At 39.3% G+C, this 24,919-nt stretch overlaps 1 protein-coding gene across 4 annotated transcripts in view; it reads right to left on the bottom strand.

Moving 5' to 3' along the window:
* Positions 1 to 24,919, bottom strand: part of ABCA13 (ATP binding cassette subfamily A member 13) — a 446,251-nt gene that overhangs the window by 281,300 nt on the left and 140,032 nt on the right. For all 4 annotated transcript variants that reach the window (XM_035253372.3, XM_078342412.1, XM_035253370.3 and 1 more), the window contains 2 exons: positions 13,703 to 13,816; positions 10,837 to 10,927 (listed from right to left, as the gene is read on the bottom strand). In XM_035253372.3, coding sequence (XP_035109263.3) covers positions 10,837 to 10,927; positions 13,703 to 13,816 — 205 coding nt within the window. The remainder of the gene's footprint in view (positions 1 to 10,836; positions 10,928 to 13,702; positions 13,817 to 24,919) is intronic.

Raw genomic sequence — 24,919 nt, 5'->3', positions numbered from 1 at the left:
CAACTTCAGATGGCTGAGAACATATAAGTTTCCAAACAACATCAAGAGGTGTCAGGCTCCTTCTGCCCCTCATCCCTTCTTCCCCTTATCTCCTCAACCTGAATTGCTCAGTTTCTCAAAGAAAAGACTGTCATTCGTTATGTTGTTACTGCTGTTATCATGTTCCAGTAATTTGCAGATCTCAGGCCAAGACATGAGTGTAAGGATTTGGATTTCTGATAATTAAGCTTTTGCCAAATATCTACAATAATAGCAAGGTGGCATTGTAGGAGAGTCAGTTTTGTGCTAGGTACAATTCTGGGCACTTCTGTATCGTCTCACTGAATCCTTATATCCATGGGGAACTGCTAGTGGCACGTTCATTTTAAAGTGTAGGAATTAAGGCACAAAGGAAGTTTCAAAACCATGATTCAAACACATTCTATCTAGCTCTGGGATCCACCTTCTTACAAATACACCAGGCTGCATTTGTATTGAGTGGAACCATATGAAACTGATGTTTAATGTCTTTCAAAAATATTCAAACATCAGGAATTCCAGACAGCACTCCCTAATACATAGTGGAAGAATTACATGAACTAGAGTTCAAGGAACTGGGTTCTTGGTTCCACCGAATATTGCAGGACCTTGAAAAAGCCAGTCTCTAAAATACAGATTATCATCTATATTTTAGAAAGAATAAAAATCTCGGTATTGTTTTCCAAAGAGAGATAAAAAATATATTTTTTAAAAAGGCATAAAGCTATTTAGTAAACTCTAAAGCAGAAGATCAATTAACTATTGCCATCAGAGCTCACACACATCTTATAGAAATCCTCCCACAGTCCCCAATTTGGTGGAGCCTGAAGGGCCTGGTTAAGATAATCAAAATGAATTCACAGAAGAATGAAACAAGCTCATTGGAAAAATCAGTGAGAAGAAAATCGCTCAAGCCAGAGTTCTCAAATGGCGTCAACAGCAGAAACATGTCATTGCACAGCAGTTTTCATTTTTCATTTAGTTTCATAGTCAACACTTTCTAAGGTTTAAGGCAGAAAGGAACCTTTGGCTGTTTGGCTAACACAAGCAAAGAGGAGCTATAAGGATCCACAGTGTCCAGTTTTCTGCCTCAGAGTGTCATGAGTCCCCCAAGTCCCCCAAATGGGACGCAGCATCTCAGGGTTCCTTGGAAAAATTCTGAGCCTCTGAGCGACTGTGATGCACACCAGTGAGGCCTTTCCCTCGGCACTGACATGGAAGGGTTAGGGGCTGGCTAGCAGTCTGTTCCAGTCCACCTCGCTCAACAAGAGGTCACGTGGTTTGGTTTAAAGAATTTCTCTTGGCATGATGCCCATTTGGCCTGGAGATGGGGACACAGGATCTCCACCGTCTACTGGACCTCATGGACGATGGGTCAGATGGAGTTAGGTGCCTGCTCACCACCCCTCAGTGGGCATCTGAGGCTGTTTAATCCTCATCCTCTTTATGAAAAGAAAATAATTACGTACTCAATGGTCTTTTTCTAAAGATGAAGTGAAATAATGTGTAAAACGCTTGACACTGTGTCTGGCACATACAGTGTATTCAATGACTATTTCCTAGTATCACAGTTATTAATATACTATATAAAATTGTTTCTAGTAGAGGAGACAAACTCCACTAGCTTTACCTCGCTCTAAGTCTCCAATATCAGCTCAGGTAACACAGCACAATCAAAGAAATGTCCTGTGTGGCAGGGCAATTTCCAGATTTCCAGCCCCACCCCCACCCAACCAAAATGAATCACTCAGCACCTCAGTTTATCTGCTGTGGGGACACAGAGGGCCGGAGCTGGACAGCTGGCCTGGACTGGCTGATGCGGAGGCAGTGCTGACACCAGCAGTTCTTAACATTTCTTGTCTGTTTCCTCTATTTCCTTCTCCTAGATGGCACTGCATCTCTGAACTGGCCCTTGGCTGGTGAGTCCATCACACTGTGCTGACAGTGCTTTCTTATATTGCACTTCTCAGGCTACTCCACCCAGGGAGGAGGGTGGATACAAGGGTGTGCAAGAAGAAGACAGGATCCTGGATGAGCCTGGAGAACTGTATACTTAAGCTGTATACTTAAGAAAATTCCATGAAATAACTGACTTTTGTGTGTGAAAATGTTATATTGTACTAGTCTACTCATTTGTTTTAGTATAAAATTATGTCTCATTTTCCCCAAAATGTGTTGCAAAAGTGATTCCTTTGGATATTTCATCATGTTTACTCCATGATTTTCCATGGGCCCTGGAAGACTGCCTAGCACCTGCTAGAAGTATTGCAGTATCAGGTTCTGGAGACAGCATTGCTGTGAAATGCTACTCTAAGGGCTGCTATTTATGGGATATGCAATGACTGTGATGAAAACTCCCTTGAGGGTTCTTCTGCTTTCTAAATAGTGTGGGTATGAGGCTGATCTTGGATATTCTTACATGCAGTTATAGCCCTGGGAGGCATCAAAAAGCAAGATCCATGAAAAACATGGGCTGGGATAACCTGGCTTGGGAGCATGGAAGTGGCATCGACCCTGCTGTCACTGCTACAGGAGTGCAGTTACCTGGTGCTGCAAAGCTGACAAGATGTGGCTTTGCTCCCATGGTAACTGCACTATTTATCTTGTTTTATATTAAATAGTTATTTAGTCCGTAAAAGTTTCCGTTTCCTCATCTGTAGCATAAGGAAAGCAAAATTACCATGAAACTACTGTGAAAAGTTAATGTAGTTGAAGTTTATAAATACACTATAACCTGATTTACAATAAGTGCTATTATTATGTAACAGCTATAAGGAGAGAGTGAGGTTCCAACTAATTATCTTTAATTAATTTCTCTGCATGAAGGTAAGCAGAACAACTAGAAAATGGAAAACCAAAAAGTATTATTGTGCATTGTAGGGGGCTTCTTTTAATGGACAGGTGGAGATTGTTAAATTTCGCAGGGCAGGGCAAACCGGAGACATTTTTCTATGCATCTGTATGTTGCTGACCATTTGCTATCTGGAATAGGCTGCACTATAAGCTTGCCTAGTAAGTGTGGTTAGACAATTTAACTGCATAAAATACCAGGTGTTAAACACAGTGAAGAGTGACTTGGTCTCACTATAGTGTGACTTGCATTACCTTCCAGTGGCAGAATCGAAGCTGCTTTGAAGAAGGCTGTAAGCTTTCTTATCATGCATATAATTGCGAGACATAGGTACATCTAAAGCCATGCATCACTTAATCCTGAGGATGCATTCTGAGAAATGCAGCATAAAAATATGGCCTTAGGCAATTTCATCATTGTGCAAGCATCACAGAGTGGACTTACATAATCCTAAATGGTACAGCCTACTGCACACCTAGCTGTATGGAATAGCCTATTGCTCCTAGGCTACAAACCTGCACAGAATGTTATTGTACTGAATACTGCAGGCAATTGCAACATGATGGTAAGTATTTATCTAAACATCTCTAAACATAGAAAAGGTATAATAAAAATATAGTGTGAAAGATTTTTTTTAATGATACACTTGTATAGAGTACTTACCAAGAATAAAGCTTGCAGGCTGGAAGTTGCTCTGATGAGGCAGTAAGTGGTGAGTGAATGCGAAGGCCGAGAACACTACCATGCACTGTATACTTTATAAACACTGTATGCTTAAGCTACACTAAATTTATTTTTAAATTTTTTCTTCAAAAATAAATTAACCTTAGCTTACTGTGACTTTATACTTTATAAACTTTTTAATTTTTAACTTTGACTCTTTTGTAATCATACTTAGCTGAAAATACAAAACACATTGCACAGCTGTACCAAAATATTTTCTTTATTTCCTTGTTCTATGAGCTTGTTTTCATTTTTAGGTTTTCTTAAATACTTTTTAAATTTTTTTTGTTAAAAACTGACACACAAAACCACACATTAGCCTAAGTTTAGGCAGGGTCATTATGATCAATATCACTTTCTTCCACCTCCACCTCTTGTCCCACTGGAAGGGGGTCTTCAGGGCACTAACACACACAGAGCTTGTTATGTGCTGTACGTAATTGTGTGTGCTCGACTTTCCATGACTGGCAGTGCAGCAGGTTTGTTTACACCAGCATCCCATAAACAAGCGAGTAATGTGTTGTTCTACAATGTTCTCAGAGTTACGAAGTCACTAGATGATAGGAATTTTCAGCTCATTATGACCTTATAGGAACGCCATCATGTATACAGATCAATGTTGACCAAAACGTTATTACGTGGCACTGATTACAAATTAGAAAAGCAGCTCCACACAAAAACTCTTAGGTCTTAGGATACTGGGCAGATCTCCCTCCTCTGGGAGGAAAGAAGCAATAACCTTGTTGGGTAACAGTTCCTACACAATGAAGTGGATATAATAAAAATAAAATGTGATCTAGTATTAACTGTATGTTGTATCACTTTGGAGACCTCGAGTACTCTCCCCATCCTAAATGATGAGGACACTGCTATGAGAGAAAGATGGAGTAGAGAGGACAAGACATGAATCGGTGAAGCCACTGCTGAGAGTCCTAGAATCACGGCTCTTATTAGGTCTCTTCCGCTCACAATATATAGTAAAAATGGGCCAAGAAAAACACACATGTCCCAGGGAACAAGAGGCGTGGTAAAGAAGCACAGGGCACTTTAAGTCTGAAAGGGCAAAAACAATACTGAGGTTCACATATAGGTGGACAGAAAACAACATAGTATAAAATTCTACAGTAATGTGGGGCCAAGCTCTACATGATAATACAAGTTGATGATTGTTCCCCATTCAGCGTATATACCTGAGGACCCTACACCTGGTAGGCATTAGCCAAAACAGACCAGAAGATTTGACATTCCAATGTGTCTCCTTCTGAAATTTGTTTTCAAGAAGTGACTCCATCCTATTGCTCTAAATGAGTTTCTCAACCAAGGCCCTGAAGACACTTTGGGCCCATAATTCCTTGCTGTGGAGGGCTATTCTGTGCAGCGTAGGCTGTTTAGCAGTACACTAACCTCTACCTGTTAGGTGGCAGTAGCTGTGACCAGCTCTGACAACCAAAAATATCTCCAGACAGGACCAAACATCCCTTGGAGGACAAAATCATCCTCAGTTGAGAACTGCTGATGTGAACAGTCACAGTAACTTCTACTCACCAAAAGACTTTCAGTCTGGTTTTAATGCCTCACTCATAATATCACCAAACATTTCAGCAAACCCTCCAACGTGAAAGAGAGAACCCAAAATAAACAAATAGAAAACTGTAATAATGATTTTAAAATAAACTGAAGTTAAAAATAGCATTTTTATGGAAAGGTAAAAATATCACAGAAACGATGACAAGAAAAGTCCACTTAATTGAAAAGTCATTGTTTTCAGATTGAAAGGACCTACTGAGGAAATCCCTGCTTAGAGTAATGGAGGACAACATGGTGCAGATGAAGTTTCCTGCCAAGAACAACCAGAAAATGTTAATGACTTTTAAAAAATCTAAAAAAGACTTTAGTTTAAAAATTTTTTTAAAGTCTACACATTGGTACACATAGTGTACACTGGTCAGGTGATGGGTGCACCAAAATCTCAGAAAGTGCCACTATGGAACTTATCCATGTAACCAACCACCAACTGTTCCCCAAAAGCCAAGTGAAATTTAAAAAAAAAGAAAATCCATATAAAGACTTTAAAGAGGCTGGGCATGCTGACTCATGCCTGTAATCCCAGCACTTTGGGAGGCCAAGGTGAGCAGATCATGAGGTCAAGAGATCAAGATCATCTGGCCAACATGGTGAAATCCCATCTCTATTAAAAATACAAAAATTAGCTGGGCATGATGGCATGCACCTGTAGCTCCAGCTACTCAGGAGGCTGAGGGCAACAGAATTGCTTGAACTCAGAAGGTGGAGGTTGCAGTGAGCCAAGATCATGCCACTGCACTCCAGCCTGGCGACAGAGAGAGACTCTGTCTTTAAAAAAAAAAAAAAAAGACTTTAAAGAGCTACCAAGGCAGCAAAAGCTCAAAGGTCTGAGATGCAAGAGAAAAGGGAGGCTTAGGAAGCCTGGTATTTGGTCCTGCCAAAAACTGAGAGGCTGAGTCTTCTGTGGTCCATGGGCTTTCAGCTCAGGACCTACATGGCCCCAAACCAATACCAGTTTTATAGGTGAGACCCCCACCCCACCCAAACAGGGGATCTCCCTGGGAGTACAGGAAACTGGAAATTTCCCTACCAAGGCTGAAGTCCACCTCCATCAATCCATTCCATCCCCAACTGGATTAGGAAAACATGGCCCTGCCCTAGCTCTCTGCCAGAAGCAGGCAAATAATATTATCCAGAGGAAGATAGTACTATCAGGAGTCTCAAATTTATTTCTACAATTTTCCATTTATAATGTCTGATTTCATTTTTGTTAATCCTTAATATTCCTGGAGACAAGAAAACCAAACGCCAAGAGAAAAATAGATGAAAAAGAATACCCACAAAAGACAAGTATTAAAGCTCACAACATGCACTTCCAAAATGTGACTACTGATCCAAAATCAGATGGAAATAGAATTTTAAAGTATTTTAAAATAATAAAATTTAAATTTTAAGTGGAAAATGCAATAACTGAAGTGAAGAGCTTCATTGGTATGTTAAATGGCAGATTAGACCCAGCTGAAGAGAGAAATTGTTGATTAAAAATCTAGTAAGAAAAAAATTCACAAACTGAAGCATTAAGAGAAAATAGGTCAGAAAACATAGAAAAAAAGAAGCATCGGACACTGTGAAAAGTTTTCATTGTGTTTAACTAGTGTTGCAGAGGAAATCAGGAGAAGTGATCAGAAGCAATGCTTCAAAAGATAGAAGCCAAGACCTTCCCCAAATGTAACCTATTTGGTCACTAATTCAAGAAATGCCACAGAGCCAAAAGAGGATTCTCATAAGAAACCATGTAACTAGGTAAGTCACAGAAAACCTTCTGGAAAGAAATAAAAGAAGGGGGAAAGGGTAGAAGGAAGATAATTTAAATAAAAACAAAGGAAAATTAAATATCACAAACCTGTCCTCAATAGAAAATACAATACAGCGTTAAAGTATATAAAGCCCAAATGGACAGAACCTCAAGGAGAAACAGGCAATCCCACAATCATAACGAGAAATGTAAACACACACCTCTTAAGAGCTGTTAGAACGAGGAGACAGTGAGGAAGCTCAAGACGGCACCCAACGATGCAAGAACCAAAACTGACCCTGTGTGCAAGGATTGAGTGAGTCTCCAGAAATGTCAAACAAATGAAATCATATTAGCAAAGTACATTCTCTGACCACTGTGAAGTCAAGCTGGAAGTCATTAATACAAAGATAAATAATACCAAATATTTAGAAATCAAGCTATAGACTTTCAAATAACCTAAAGTAAAAAAAGGAAGTTACACCACATGTTTAAAATATGCTTAATTGAATGAGAGTGAAATACAAGACATCAAAACTAGTGAGATGCAGTTAAGGTAATACCAGAGGGAAGTATCCATATATATATATGGATACTATATATATATATATGGATAGTTCATATCTATATATAGAGAGAGATAGATATATAGACAGATAGATAGATAGATAGATCGATGATAGATAGATAGATAGATAGATAGATAGATAGACCTATGTGAAAAGAAGACAAGGTGGTCATCAATAATTTAAGTATTCATCCCAACAAGTTACCAAACACACACATATGCATACATACATACAAGGTAAAAGGATGAAACTAACAGAGAGCAGAAATCAGTGAAATCAAAACAAACATAAAATAAATAAGCAAGGCCATATATGGAGGGGTTTTTAAGACTAATAAAAATTGATAAACCTCTGACAAGACTAATTAAAAACAAAAAGGAGAGAGAAAGAAGAGATATAAAATTATTGGTAATGAAATAAGGGATATTTCCACATATTATTCCAATATCATTTTACTTTACTGAGTAAAATAACTCAGGAATTTTTTCTCTCATTCTCTTTTTCGGGATTACAGTGATTAATGTGAACCCACAAAACATGGTAATAAAACAAAAAGGAGGACATAGAGCTCAGGAATCGTGGTATCCACCCCAGGAGAGCAGAGAAGAGAATTCCTAGCAAAGCAGCCAGGTCATGGCAAGAGCGGGCAGCCTTCTCAGGTGGAGCATGGTAGGGGATCTGGATGGGCATCTGCACAGACAAAAGTACTCAACATAAAAATGGTGTGTTGGCACACAGGAGGTGGGCACAATGGAAAGCAAGCGTTTCATGATAGCAAGAGAGCATGAAACTCTAGGAAAAGGGAAACATAGTAAATAAGGAAATGTCACTATAATGCATAGCCTGGCTCTGCACTGAACGACATTTATCTCCTCATAATGTTTTATGACAACTAACGTAGTCATAAACTATAGTAGGAGGAACTGATCAGGGAAATGAGGTGGTATAACATCTTTCTGAACAGGAAGTCAATTGATAATTTTTGTAACAAACAAATCAAGAAATACTGCCATAGGTGTTTTAGATATATAATGACTAATCCCAAAGAAATTCCTAAGTTTAAATTCACACTATGGAGTGGAATGGAATGCAGAGACAGATGAAGGGACTTTTTCTTAGTAACAGTCAATATTTATGGATATGATAAACTTTTATAGTAATCCTGTTTTTTAATCAGTAACAAAATTATATGAACAGTATAATCATTTTTGTGAAAATACATATTCCTATGCTCATATAAGTACATACAAATTTATCTAAAAAAGTACTCCCAGGCTTTTACAATAGCTATCTATGGTGGTGAGATTATAGGTGGATTTCTTTTCTGACTTGTTTGTGTTTTCTAATGTTTCTACAACAGACACATATACTTTTTGTAAAAAAGCAAAAGGTTATTTTAAAAAATTATATAACGAGGCCAAGCAAGGAGGCTCACACTTGTAATCCTAGCACTTTGGGAGGCCAAGGTGGGTGGATCACCTGAGATCAGAAGTTCAAGACCAGCCTGGCTAAGATGGTGAAACCCCAACTCTACTAAAAATACCAAAATTAGCTGGGCATGGTGGCACATGCCTGTAGTCCCAGCTACTCAGGAGGGTGAGAGAGGAGAATCACTTGAGAGGGTAAGGCAGGAGAATCACGTGAACCCAGGAGTCGCACATTGCAGCGAGCTGAGATCACGCCACTGCACTACAGCCTGGGCAACAAGAGCAAAACTCCAGCTCAAAAAAAATAAAATAAAAGTTGTATAATGAATAAAAATGACAGCATAATTTGGCAAACATTCCAAGAAGTTGCATGAATACCTCTTCAAATAGTGATTTTACCTCAGTTTCCAGATACTGGGTATAGGTTGAAGGAAAGTGAGTATGACCTAGGTATAAATTTAAAGAGTGCATACGGTAAAGTGAGTTCATTTGTTAGCAAGAGCGTTACAGAAGGAGATTTGCATCCGGTCAGTGATCAATCCCACCCACGCCACCCGTGAACGCCTGACCCCACACTGTGCCTGCTCCTGGAGGGCTGTGCAGGGTTGGACGGAAAATATCCAACATTCCCCGCCCCCGGATGAGATGGTCTTCAGTCTTCAGCTTCAAGCGGGAGCAGAAAGAAGAGAGGATCACATTTCATAGACCTCAAAATTCCATGTGAAGTCCATATTCTGTGTCCCAACACACTTGTGAGGAAAGTTCTAAATTTCTGGGGAAGGTTCTCTTAATTTTACAATACAAGTTTACATGTGGGAAAACCTATTCAAAGCTAGTGCTGGCTAAGCAGCAACATGTTGAACAAACATGGCTCATGTCATGTATGATTCACACTCCAAGACATTAACACTAGCACCATGGTAGATGCAAACTCAGGAGACATCTGTGGTCCACACAGGAACTCTCTCAGACCATGTCAGTCCTTGATTCCAGCAACAGAAGATGGGGACACCATTATTATAAGCTTTCCAGTGCTACTTATTTTTTTAAAGGTGTTTTAATTAATTGAAAAAATTATGTAACACTTTTAAAATATGAAACCTTTTAAAACATGATTAACCTTTCTGAAGTAGCAGTACTATATCACTAGAAATTTTTTTAAAGGGAAGTACTGTATTATGCTTAATAAAATGTCTCGTCTTCCTCTAACTTTCATATGTAAGGCAAATCCAAAACCCTTTCCTGTGCACAAGCAGAGTGTGAGGGAGCCAGGGACCTGAAACAGCCTGACACCCATCCTTCCTCTGACTCCAGGTCCCCACCAACTGGGTTAGGCTCCTGAAAGCTCCTCTGGCAGGGCCCTGACAGCCGATTTTGCCACAGTGTTGCAGTTGCTAAGCATGGTCATCTTCCTCTCTGCACTGCACGGCAGAATAGGAATATTAAATGCCCCTCTATGAATTATTTCATAGGACTGGCTCTCCTTGTGTGTCCAGCAAATGTTTGCTCAACATCTAGATGAATTCACAGAGCCATCAGTTGCAGAGGTACAATAAATATTTACTGATAGGTGATGTTTTTATCTGAGCTTCACATTTTCAAACCCATGCAATGACTTTCAATTTACTTTTAACTCAATAATAATAATAACTCACAATTCTTGTGTTTGAATCAGAAAACTTCCTTTTTAACTAGGTTTTTTACTACTTAAGTCCTGAATCAGTGAATCAAAAAACTTCAGGCATGAACAAACTTTAGAGTGGATTTTGTTCAAGCCCTTCAGGGTCCAGATAAGAAAATAGAAACTGAGGGAGGAAAAGTGACTGCTGGAAGTCGCCTAGCAACATCACGACTCAAGGGGGGAGGACTCGCCCAAGTGGCAGAGCCATTTGGGCAGGAGGATGCTACCATACCCATCAGCACACTTACCGTATATCTGGAGTTTTTCGATAAGTTTGTCTACATCAATGTGCAACTGGTTTTCTACAAAGTTTCTTACAAATTTGTTTATCAGGGCCTCCTAAAGAAAAATAAGATAGCTTAACAAAAATAATCGCATTATTTTGTCTTATTGAATAATACTTATTAGACTTATTCACAATGTCATTACACAGGAAAAAGACACATAAACTAAATCCACTTAAAAGAAGTTTTAAAACACCACAATAACAGGATAACATTTGATTAGGCCCTTACCTTGAAAGACAAAATCAACAATTATGAAAATTTATGTTGGAATTATAATTATGATTTCATACTAAAAGCAAAGATTGAATTGTTTGTTTTTGGCAAAATTTTCTAATGAACCTATATGGTGATCCTTTACTTTCTACAAGATTCTTTCCTTTGCTTTGCATGGCCTTCCCCAGATACCAGTTATAAAGAAAGGGTCCACATTGCAAAACCTCTGAGGGAGTATATCAGAATTTCCCAAAGCCTCTCTCAATATTTGGCTATTCATCATTTTCAGAAGCATCTTTCATTGCTTCATCTGTACTATTCTTCTCTCATTACTATTGATGGTTCTGACTTTGCCTCATTTGTCAATGGTTTTACTCATTTTATCATCAACATAATGACATCTTGCTCCTTTATTTTGCTGTTGATATGCATGTACTTGCACTGCACTGCTCCACACTTACAACATATAACAACCAACAAGAAACTAAGAAGGAAAAATACTGATGCATCCAGGCTCCACCTTAGGATCCAAAACTGGGGATTAATTTTGGAATTTGCCAATTTCTTAGAGAATATTTGTATGATATCCAGATTTGTTCCAGCACACAAGCTCAGGAGGGGAATTCTCAAATCATATGTACCCTTTGTAATTAGCTCCTTTATTTCTCACATTCACTTTATTACATGTGATGGTTTTAATTAATCTTGTGTACAGATGACAAGACTATTATGAAAGCTTGCTGTTTGCTTTTCTTGTTTTGAGTCTTATTTATCTTCCTTCACTGGGCATTAGCTATTTGCCAGTCAGTGTACCAGACACTTATTATGCATCATGTCACTTAATCTTAACAACATCCCCACGAGGTTACTGCTGCCTTTTACTGATGAAGCAGGAAAGCAGAGCAAAGGTAGGACTTTACCCAGAGGCTCTAACCACTCAATCTAGTGGCAGAACCAGGTCTGAAACACAGACATCGACTACTACAAACCCAAGGCACTGTGAGCTCCCCTGAGCATGATCCCAAAGTTAAGAAACAGAGGAACACCTTATACCATCTTATCCTATGGAAGATAAGTTCTTCAAGTGGTGGAATACGTGACTTTGATTTCTGACATGGCTACTTAGTAAACAGTACTCATGTACACCATAGACTTCACAACAGTGGCCCAATTTTTGAGGCCAAGATAGGCACTGTTTTATGTTCTCCTAGAACTTTGTACATTCTCAACTTGGCATTTATAATATTGCAAGGGATTACACAGTTGCAGCAGAGACCTTATCTAGTCTAAAACACTCTCTGGCCTATTAACCACAGAGGTTTGCTGAGATCTGTATTAACAAATTAGTCCATGCACAAACAAATTAAAGAAGATTACAAGACTAGCTAACACATATGGCCACGGGCCTCTGTGAGAACGAACATCACAGATCTCCAACTGCAGGAAATGGAAATGGCAGGGCCCACTGCTGCACTCTGAATCTATGGCACTTTGCCTGAGGTCACACCTCCCATGGGGTGTCCCTCACCAATGACCACCACATCAGGACCACTCCCAGGAGCCACAGGACTCCACTGATGTGAGACCCCTCCCTTGATGACCGACTTTAACTCTGTGACTTGCTCTCAGCCTTGTCTGATGTCCATTAAATTGCAGGACCCACCAAGATGCTTCCACCTGACACTCTCCCTCTCTCCTTTCCTCAGGGTCAGACTTGTATCACCACTGACAACTTCACTTTCAGCCTGTCTGACCTTCCCCTTCCTTTGCTCTGCAGCCATTTCCGAAAATCAAATTCTTGCACATGTAATCCCATCTTAGCATCTGCTTCTTGGAAAACCCAGACTCACACAGTAGCATTTTCTCTGTGTCATAACCTATTCCAAGTGCTCTATGTATCCTGACCCATTTATACCTCATAAGTGCTATCACTTCCTCATTTCTCAGGGAAGAAACCCAAGGCACAGAGAATTTCAGTGACTCATCCAAGATCATACAAGTGGTCAGGAGTTGAGCTGGGAATCAAACTCAAACAATTCTAACTCCTGAGTCTGTACTCTGAACTACCCACCTGGTGGTTAATAAATAAAGCAAACATGAATTAAAATGCAGGCATGTTTTCTCACCCTATCAGAGTTTAGGTAAGTTGAAGCTACACAAACGCCCAAAAAATTATTAGGTGATCCACCTGAATTAAAATTTGACAATTGTCAGGCTCTAATGGAGTTGGGTCATTCTAAACTGCAAGTCATTTCTTTTTAAAATATTAGGTTGTCAATACAGAATAAGAGAAAATGATCGTTAGTCATTGAATAGACCTACAATTCAAAAGTATACAAACAATCTAAAAAGCATTAAGTTTAATACAGTAAAAACAACAGGTTACTATTATCAAATTATTAATTATTCTCACAATTATACCATCCTGCATAGGTAAAATACTGAAAAATCACAAAAAATTTTCACACATCTCTAATTTTATGTCAATTATATGAATCATCTAGAACGAGCATACCTGATGTGACTGTAGAATCCTCTACAGGACTGCCCCGATGTCTCATACATACCCTAGCAGTAGCTCCCCATCCTTCGGTGGCGAAGACCAACCACTCACCTGCAGCTGGTTGAACATCTGGCCACTTCCACCTCTCTGGAAAAGGCTGGACATTTCCAGCAGTGCTTCTGATAAAGTTTTTAGCTTGTCCACGATATGAAAGGTGTAATTAGCCTGCAAAATGAAGAATATTTGGGTATGTCTCTTATTTGGCTGCTATATTCAGCTCCAACAAGGACATCAACAAAAACTGTGTAAGACGTGGCCACCAGAGCAAAGACCTACCTGCAGGCCTTCCTTAATAAAATGAAAAGTTCCAAAAGTTCCAATGCCCTCACATCACAGGTGAGTCCTCTGAGACCTCTCTCCTTGACTCTGTCCATCCACGGGCTACCTGCCTGTTCACCACTGTCTCTCTAGTGTTGGGCTCACTGCTGGGTATAGCACATGTCCCCAGTACATACTGACCAAATTAACAATGCTTGCCCACATTTCTTCCTCAAAAATGGATTCTCAACTAATACTTGTTTGTTTTGTGGTACCCAGAACTATTGAGGATAGAATGAAACTGGTACATTTTTTCATTTATTGCTGCTGGCAGAGTACCCTGGCATAAGTTATATAAAATAATTTGGGTATCAGAAAAATACAGTCACTGATCCATAAAAAATGTACATGCTTTTCTCTCTCAGGATAAAAGAACTCTATCCCAAGGAAATAGTTTAAATAAAATATAAAGCTATTTCCATGAATATGTCTATTGCAATATTATTATATTTAATACCAAAAATAGTTTAAATGCCATAGAGACAATGTTTAAGGAGGGTTTGAGGGACTAACTACATCTGCCTAGGGTCACTAGGAGACCCTCACAGTGGCACAGGAGCTGAGAAATAGCACAGCAAACAGAGAAAAGCCTTGAACTCTCAGCTTCAGTCTTCCAGAAAAATAGGGGTAGAGATTCTTCTAAGTATTAAGATAAATTAGTATTCCAATATCTTGGCATCAGGCCTGGCACATAGTAAATACTCAGTAAATACCAGCTATACCAGTCAAAAAAATGCACACAGATATCTGAATAACATTATTAATGCAACAAATTTAAAAGATCTGTAAAATATTTTTAAACTACAAATAGAGAATGCATACCACACACACACACACACACACACACACACACACACACACACACACACATTAAAACCTCCACCCAAAAGACCTCACATTTCTAATATTCTGGCGACAGAAAGCAGCCTAGCTGGGCTGCCTCTCTGGAGGGACCGGGAGTCCTTCCAACAAACCACGCTGGCCCTGAAACAACAACAAAGGGGATCAGCTGAGATGCCACTGATAATAAGCAGCCAGGGAAATGTTTGTTCTGCCCCTGGGGGTAGAGGAACCACAACAAGCACCCAAGAGACAGGGCAAAGGGTATTCCACAATGACAAGTGACCTGGCCTGGAAATACTGACTGCCCCACAGCAGGATGGCTCCTGATACAACAAAGACCTGGGCTTCTAAGAAGTCCTCTTCTTCCCCAACTGCTGGAGGCTCCATCTCCCTCTAACATGGAGACAGCTGGAGATATCTCATCTGTCCTTTCATATGGCATCATAAGCGAATTCCAGAAGCATCAGTTAAACCAAAATTAAACTCTTAATGGGAACCACAGCACACAAAGTGGACCAAGATCTGTGTGTTAAGCTTAAGTAGAATGACCACCCACAAAAATAAAAAATTTTATATAAGGCTCAAAGTCTCCTATCATAATGCTCAAAATACCCATGATACAATTGGAAATCACCCATTATAAAAATAACCAAAGAAAACACAACTTGAATTAAGAAAGCAATCAACTGATGCCAGTATTGAGACAAATCAGATATGGAGTAAACTGGCTAGTATTTTAAAGCATCCATCAGAAAAAATGCTTCAACAAGCGATTGCAAATTGTCTTGAAACAAAATAGCAGAAAATCTCAATGAAGAAAAAGAAGTTATAAAAAAGAACCATATGGATACTGCAGAACTAGAAAATGAAGTAACGCAAATAAAAGAACTCGCTGGATGGTCTCAGAAGAATAATGGAGAAGGCAGAGAAGAGAACCAGTGAACCTGAGAGCTGATCAGTGTGTGGCACCCAATTTGCACAACAGGGAGAAAGGAGATTGATAGGAAAATGAACAGAGCCTCAAGTACCTGTAGGACAGTAATAAAAAATTCCATATTGGTGTCATTGGAGTCTCTGAAAGAGAGGAGAAACCAAGTGGAACTTGAAAGAGTGTGAAAGGAAATCATGGCTGAAAAACTTCCTAAAATTGTAGAAATACAAAATCCTTCAGACTCAAGAAGTTAAGCAAACACTAAATATAACAAACTGAGAGAAATCTACATTAAACCAAACCATAAGTAAACTTCTAAAATCTGAACACAATAAAAGCTTTAAAGCAGCTGGAGAACCATGACATGTTACCTCTAGGGAACACCCACTCAAAGGTTAGCAGATCTCTCATCTGAAACCCTGGGAGCCAGAAGAAAGTACCCTAACATTTCTCATGATGTAAGAAAAGAATTGTCATTCTGAATTCTGAATCTAATATAAACATCTTTTAGGAATGAAGATAAAATAAAGACATTCTCAGATGAAGAAATACTTTAAAAATGAAAATATGGGGAGGAATCTTGGAGCATTGGGATGGAAGAAAAAAACAACAGAAAGAGCAGAAATGTTGGTGAATGCAACAGACTGTTGCATTCTACCGTTTCCACGAATTTTATAAAATGTATTTCATAATTAAAATAAATCATAACACCATCTGACAGTTAAGACGATATTTAAAAGCAGAGAAGGAAAAGAGACCTAAGTTGAGGTGGGGTTTCCACACATGACCGGAAGTGGAAAAATCCCAATGCCAATGAACCGTGATAAGCCATGTGTGTATGTCTGTATTGTAATATCTAGAGCCAGATGTTCTTTGTAAAAACATCATACAAAAAGATATCCTCAAAAACACTATGAACAAATCATTTTTTAAAATAGGCATCCTAATATCACATCTTAGAGTGAGGATGCTCAAAAATGTGTAAGTAATCCACAGGAAGGCAAGAAAAGAGAAACAGAAGACACAATAGCCAAAAACTGGGAACAACCCAGATGTCCCACAATGTGTAAATGGTTAAAGAAACTGTAGACCATGCATATCAGGGAATGTTATTCAGCAATAAAAATGAATGAACTACTGATATCTGCACAATATGGATACCTCTCTAGGGAATTCAGCTAAGTTTAAAAAGTCAATCCCAAATGGTTACATACTGCACATGTGTACAACAATCTAGAAATGACAAAATTAAAGAAATGAAGAACTGGTTGGTGGCTGGCAGGGGTCAGGGACTTAGCGGGAGTGGTATAGGAATTAATGGGTGTGGCTATGAAAGGTAAAGCAAGAGACTGTGACTGTTCTGCTTCAGTGCTGCTGAGGAATACACAAACCTACACAGGTGCTAAGACCACATAAACTAAATACACACACACACACACACACACACACACACAGTGAAATGGGAAATTGGAAGATAAGTGAACTGTATCAGTGGCAGAATCCTGTTTGTGACACTGTATTACAGGTAGTTTCATGAGATGTTACCATTAGGAAATCGAGTGAAGGCTACACCAATGTTTGTGTTGTTTCTCAAATGCATTAGAATCTACCAGCGTCTCAAGATTAAAAACTTAATTTTTAAAAGAACATGGAATTCTAAATGAAGAGGTGCTCACTGACCACAGATGGGTTCATTTGAGCATTAAAAAGAATAAAGAATGTAATTGACTGAAATATATTAACCACATTTAAATCTATGAATTCATAATCATATTGTTTAACTGATCAACTTCAGAAAATTGTAGGGAATCAATGAGGCTCAGAGCTCATAATCCCATCTAAAAGTGTGTCAGGATTCTCAGATACCCTGTGATTAAAGTCGTATTTCCATTTTACTTCATTAGGAGAAATGTCTTAGATTTTGGTTTCATTTATACACCACCTACTAATTTTTGATTTTGGAAAACGATTTTTTATTATTATTATACTTTAAGTTCTGGGGTACATGTGCAGAACGTGCAGGTTTGTTACATATGTATACACGTGCCATGGTGGTTTGCTGCATCCATCACTCTGTCATCTACATTGGGTATTTCTTCTAATGCTATCCCTCCCCTAACCCACCAGCCCCAGCCATCCCTCCCCTAATCCCCCACCCCGCAACAGGCCCCAGTATGTGATGTTCCCCTCATGTGTCCATGTGTTCTCATTGTTCAACTCCCACTTATGAGTGAGAACATGCAGTGTTTGGTTTTCTGTTCTTATGTCAGTTTGCCAAGAATGATAGTTTCCAGCTTCATTCATGTTCCTGCAAAGGACATCAAGGCATCCTTTTTTATGACTGCATAGTAACTCATGGCATATATGTGCCACATTTTCTTTATCCAATCTATCATTGATGGACATTTGATTTGGTTCCAAGTCTTTGCTATTGCGAACAGTGCCACAATAAACATAGGTGTGCATGTGTCTCTATAACAGAAAAATTTATAATCCTTTGGGTATATACCCAATAATGGGACTGCTGGGTCAAATGGTATTTCTAGTTACAGATCCTTGAGGAATCACCACACTGTCTTTCACAATGGCTGAACTAATTTACACTCCCACCAAGAGTGTAAAAGCCTTCCTACTTCTCCACATCCTCTCCAGCATCTGTTGTCTCCTGATTTTTTAATGATCACAATTCTAACTAGCATGAGATGTTATCTCAATGTGGTTTTGATGATTAGCTTTTTTTCACGTTTGTTGGCTGCATAAATGTCTTCTTTTGAGAAGTGCAGACTCCGAGTTTATCTACATGTTAATAAAAACAGGTGCATATGTGGATATTCTGTTTGTATTCACTCTTACTACCCATGTTCTTCTTCACTTTGCCTGAAACTCTCTTGAAGATCCATCCATATCTGCTTCAACCAATTCTGTATTGATGGCCAGTCTGTTTGCCATCTCTACTGCTTACAAACAATGGCACAATAAATATCCTTGCTTGCATGTGTGAATAGATGTTTTTGTAGTGTTGATAGATATTCCCGACATGGCTCAAAGACATAACACAAATATACTCCCAACAGCAATGTATGAGAGTGACTCTCTCCTAATTCCTCCAAACAACAAAATATAACAAATTTTGAGCCTTTACCATTTTGATATGATATCTCATTTGTGGATATCTCATTTTGGGGATCTGCATTTCTATTAGTATTACTTAGGTTTGAACATCTTTTCATTTGTTTAAACTACATTTTGGTTTTGTTTTTTACTTTTTTAAACTATATGAATATATTTTTGCTCATGTTCTAAGGTGCTATTTCACTAATAAATTAATTAAAATTGTATTAAATAGACCACCATTTCCAAGCAGACAGGAAGAGGAATGATGGGAAATTGCAGGCATCCAAGGTCAGTCAAAGAGCAATATCCGTGCTCTTCTGAGGGTTTTGGTTATTATCTGGTCTCACAGGAAAGTGTATTCACAGGTCTACTGATACTGTTGTCTTAGAGAACTGTTATTTTATAGAAGATTATATCAAACAAGGCCACTTGTAAAATATAATTACTTCTACTCTGGGCAACTTTGCTGAGTTTTGATCAAATGTTCCATATTGGACACTTTCATCCACCTGAGAACCTTGCTGAACCACTGATGACTTGCTTTCCAATACGTGATTCGATGCCTACAGTCAGATTGCAATGAATTTTGTTCTCTCTGTAGGGCTCCCTGAGAAATATCTTGACCTGCCTAAAGGTCCTACAAGTGCCCTTCCCCATTGCTCTGCATATGTAAAAAGTCTCACATATGTGCAGAGTCTGTGTACTTCCAGCCTGTACAGATTTATGTAGACTCCAGGCTTAGGCAGCTTCCACTTCACTGGCATTTTTCATCTTTAATAAGTATCATGGAACCAAGAATTTTCATTTCTATGCAAGATAATTATCAGGCTTTGTGTCTGTTTAATGATAACACTAGCAATAGCCTGTGTTTATTCTTCACTTTGCCTGATATTCTCCTAATTCACCAAATTCTGTATTGATAGCCAAGCTGTTTCTCATCTCTACTGCTTATAAACAATGACACAATAAATATCGTTTAATCTGTGTGACTTCATTTTAATTCTCCCAAAGGTGAAGACAATCATAATTCTGGGGATTGGTAAAATGCCATGCATTGCTACACAAAGTTATTTTTTTAAATGAGATAAATTAGGTACCCAGTATCCCAAAGTGATGATGTGAAAGAAGCCTTAGTGCACAGGATCCTTATTATTTTATAACTAATACTATAAATATTGCCAATGAAAAGAAATTGGCTGTAAAGTCTGCCAAACTTGGACTCAAGCCATTAGCTTCTGTTTTTCATCTAATAAACTTGGGAATGTAAATTTTCTCAATTCTTACAATTTTAATCTATATAATGGATTTAATCATGCCTACTCCATGGGGTTCTTGTAAGAAGTAAATGAGGGAGGATTTTGGAAAGTGTCTGATATGGTTTGGCTATGTCCCCACCCAAATCTCATCTTGAATTGTAGTTCCCATAATCCCCATGTGTCATGAGAGAAACATGGTGGGAGGTAACTGAATCACAGGGGCAGTTCCCCATGCTATTCTCATGACAGTAAGTTCATGAAATCTGATGATTTTATAAAAGGCTTCCTGTTTACTCGGTTCTCATTCTCTCTCCTGCTGCTCACCACCAGAAAAAAGTTGCCTTCCATCATCAATGTTTCCCAAGGCCCCTCTAGCTATGCAAAACTGTGAGTCAATTAAACCACTTTCCTTTATAAATGACCCATTCTCAAGTATTTCTTCACAGCAGTGTGAGAATGGACTAAGACAGTGTACATGATGGTTTCTCTAACCTTATAGAAGTAAGAGCTAAATAAAGAGTGATTCAGTCTGCATTAAAATGATAAAATTATTGGTGTTAGAGTTCTGGAACTATGAGCAAACGTAAAATTCTTTATCTGTCCTGCTCTGTTGCTCCAGATCTAATTAGGATCCACTATACCAGATAGATGGGACTGACAGCCAATCTCTTCCCATCACATCCTGATATTCCAATTTGGAAGTTTGAGGCCAGCTCCTTTCATAGGAAGCAGTCTTCCCCATGCCCTTATCACTGGGACTCCATATCTCCTTTATACCAAAAGCAGTTCCTCTGAGGCAGAAATAGGTATATTCACATGTGAATTTCTACTTAGAGAATATCGTAAAGTATAAAAGAAAAAAATAAAACACTGGCCCTAGGGTTAAACAGGGCTAGTTTCAAATGCCATCTGTGCCTCCTGTTGAGATCTCTTGATAAGGTTACTTACCCCTAAGACTCACTTTCTTTACCTGCAAAATGAGTATGACAATTGCCAATTCCTGTTGTAGGTATAAGGCATAAATGGGGTTTCCAACCAACATTAGGTCTTAGCAGTGTCAGGATTAGAGCAGGTAATTCTTCCCTAGTATGTCTCCTTCTACCTCCATTCAATATATGCTTGATAAATTAAAACTTATATTTAAGAACTGATGTGCTTTATGGAAACCCTTTATACTTCAATAATCTAAAACAAAGAAACCAATTTACAGCTAGCCAGTTATTAATATACCTTCTCACAACTCAAAATTTACCCTTCATTGCCTGTTGCAAAATAATAAAGCTGAGCCTTTTAGACATTCTCCCTTGCCAATTGATACAATGTTAAGCTTTGCCGGAAGATGGCTCCAGAAGAACAGTAGAGGAAAAGGGATTTTCTCTTCTAGATTCCAGTGTGCTGCTTCCAACAGGCTCCCATGGAGCAAGCTCCTGGATTCCCCCACATCTAGCTTTGCTAAAGCTCAGCTCCTGCAATGTACACAAACAGCAGCACATGGCACCTTCTCACAGGCAACATCCACAGCATCCCAATAAGTGGTGTCCTAGGGAATTCTGCTAGTGTGGTATGTCTGCCTGGATGACTTCCCCAGGCATGCCCTTTTATAGCCTTGCAGGGTTGAGAAGTATAGAACTTCTCCTGGCACCCCAGAGTTCAGATTCCTGGCAATTACCAGGAAATTGAAGTGGTTCCTCAGTGACTTTCTCTGCCATCCTGTGGGCCATGGCTATGCTAACTCTAGTAGAGTCTGGATTTCAAGCCTGGATGGGGAAACTACTTCTAGTTCTGTTTCTTCCTTGGGTGCTCTGCCCCAGCTCTAGGGGCAGGAGTTGTTCCCTGTATCTGCCATTGCTGCATTCTTTGGAGACCTCTTCACTACTGCTAACCAATCCGTCATTACTCTAATACCTTTTTATAGTAATAATTATTCACGTTGAACTTAACCAGTTTTCTCTTTTCTTCTTGAACCTTGACTGATACATTGGCTAATAACAAAATGGACACTGGGCGCAGGAAACAGCAAAAACTGCAGATGCCATGAAAAGAACGAAAAGAAAAAGTAATCAGATTTCCTAAATGTGCATCAAGATCACTGAAAATACCAAAAGCTATGGTTTTAAACACAGCCTGATATTTTGTGAAAAAGAAAAAAAGCCTCTTGGGATGTGATGTTGGCAAAGGTATGAAGCTACAAAAGTTAAACTAAGGGCATGAGGGGAGTAGAGGCAGAGATTCCAATGCTTTGATGCTTCATGTAAGGTAGGGTTCTGCACAATAACCACAGGGTGGTCACAGTCACCAGTGGGTTCCTGGTTCTCAGTCCTCAGTTCATGTAACCAGCACCAAGTCCTATTTCCAGAATGTACCTGGCCTACAGGGAAAACTAAAAATCGGACATTATGGATCAGCTTTCTTGCTACCAGCTGCAAGCTATTATCAGTTTGCAAAAATTTACTCAGTCACAAATTAGCAGGCCTCTCACGAATAAGCATGTCTAAGTTACCGCTTCAGCAACTTTAGAGCAAACTATTGTCAGCATAAAAAAGACATTGTTGGTTCTCTGACAGAGGAGGTCTCTAGTGACCAAAGGGAAGGAGGAAGTAACGTTTAGCTCAATTCGTAGAGAAAATTTTTAATTAAGAAAGCAATTCGTACCACATCGTCTCCTTCTCCAAATGGCTTTGCAACAAAAATCTTCATACACAAATGCAGTTTAACAAGCTCTTCACAGTAAAACACTGTGCATCATTGTACGGTGCTAGGCAGTTAACACAGATGAGTGAGACTGGACCCTGCCCTCGTACGTTCCCAGGAAACAAACATCATGCACTGGGAGCATCCACTGTTCAGTGGGAAATTCATATAGGTCCTGAGGACAGGTGGCTGCTGAGAGATGACCTGCAACTGTTTTCCAAGTGCTTCCTGCTTATTTTTTTTTAGTATACAGTCCTATGTTCCTGCAGTAATTAGCAAACTAGCCTCCCTGGGCTACTATTTTTCAATGTGATTCCATAACCAGCTGCAAAACTATAAGGACAGGGTTTGCAAGTTTCATAGACAGCTCTAATTATTTCCATTTACAAGTGGTAAAAGATCATTCCAAAGAGGCACTGTTGTGGGCTAGATGAATTATGTGCTTCCCAAATTCATATGCCAAAGTCTTAACCCTCAGTACCTCAGAATGTGGCCTTGTTTGGAAATAGGTCTTTAAAGATCCTATTTAAATCATCAGTTAAGTTAAAATGAGGTCATTGGGGTGAACTGTAATCCGTATAACTGGTGTCCTTATAAAAAGAGGAGATTAGGACACACACACAGAGGGACAACCATGTGAGGACACAAGGAGAAGATGACTATGTGCAAGCCAGAGAGGCCTCAGGAGAAACCAGCCTGGCCAACACCTTGACGTGGTCCTCGAGCCTCCAGAATGTTGAGAAAATAAATTTCTGTTGTTTAAGCCACCCAATCTGTGGTATTGTGTTATGGCAGCCTGAGAAAATTAATACAGGCTGTATTCATCTGTTCTCATACTGCTAATCTGAGATTGGGTAACTTATAAAGGAAAGGGGTTTAATTGACTCTCAGTTCCACATGGTTAGGGAGGCTTCACAATCATGGCAAATGGCAAATAAGGATCTAAGTCATGTTTTACATGGCGGCAGACAAGAGAGCTTGAGCAGGGGAACACCCATTTGTAAAACCTTCAGATCTCATGAGATTTATTCACTACCACAAGAACAGTGTGGGGAAAACTGCCCCAATGATTCTGTTATCTCCACCTGGCCCTGCCCTTGACATGTGGGGATTATTACAATTCAAGGTGAGATTTGAGTTGGGGTACAGTCAAACCATATCAAACCAGTAGATCTAAGACTTCAAAATAATAGACTGGGCCTGAATTCCAGCTCCACCACGTGCTAGGGGTGTGACTCTGGACAAGTTAACTTACCCTCACTCAGCCTTGGTTTTCCTAGCTATACAATGGGGATATTAGTACTTACCTGCAGTAGTGGTTGTGAGGAGTAAATAAGATAATCTACACAAGGTGCCTGGTGCAGGCTCAGTAAATGAAATTAATGACCATGGGAGATAATCTTCTTGATGGCACCCACCACTGCTAAACTCAGACAAAGCTATTGCAGATTGGCAAAGCTAAACCCCGACTCCTGCCATGATGGAGGGGCCCTGGACTCTGGAAGGGGGCAGAGGGCTTGGCATATAGTTTACTCTCTCTCCCTTGTATGTTTAACACCAGAATGTCTTTGTCTCACATGGATACAAGAGCCAAATAATTGCTATTCTTTAACTTATTTAACAGCCATTGCCGAATGTATTCCTAACATTCTTCCAGGCACTGGCGACAATGGCCAAGAAGACAGACAAGCTCCTGCCCTTCATGGAGCGTGTATTACAGCAAGAGACAAATATAAGCAAGTATGCTCATAAGTCAATGAGATCATTTCAAGTAGTGATAAAAGCAAGGTAGCAGCTCTACTTTATAATCACAAAAGACTACAAAAAACCCACATGCCCTTTAACGAGTGAATGGATGAACACACTGCAGTGAATCCACACCACAGAATACCACTTGGCAATAAAGAGGAGGCAACTGCTGATACACACAATGACGGGTGAATCACAGCCTTCGTATTGAGTAAAAGCAACCACTTTCAAAGGTTACAGATGACAATTCCATTCTAGGGCATTCTCCCAAAGAAAAACCTATAGAGAGAGAATAGATGGGTTTAGGGTAGGAAGACAGTCTGACTACCAAGAGACAAAATGAGGGATTTGGTATGGGATGGGGCA

The sequence above is a fragment of the Callithrix jacchus genome, chromosome 11 (genome assembly GCF_049354715.1).
Source record: "Callithrix jacchus isolate 240 chromosome 11, calJac240_pri, whole genome shotgun sequence".
Classification (NCBI taxonomy): domain Eukaryota; kingdom Metazoa; phylum Chordata; class Mammalia; order Primates; family Cebidae; genus Callithrix; species Callithrix jacchus.
Note: the sequence above shows the minus strand (reverse complement) of the source record. Positions and strands in the feature narration are given on the sequence as shown.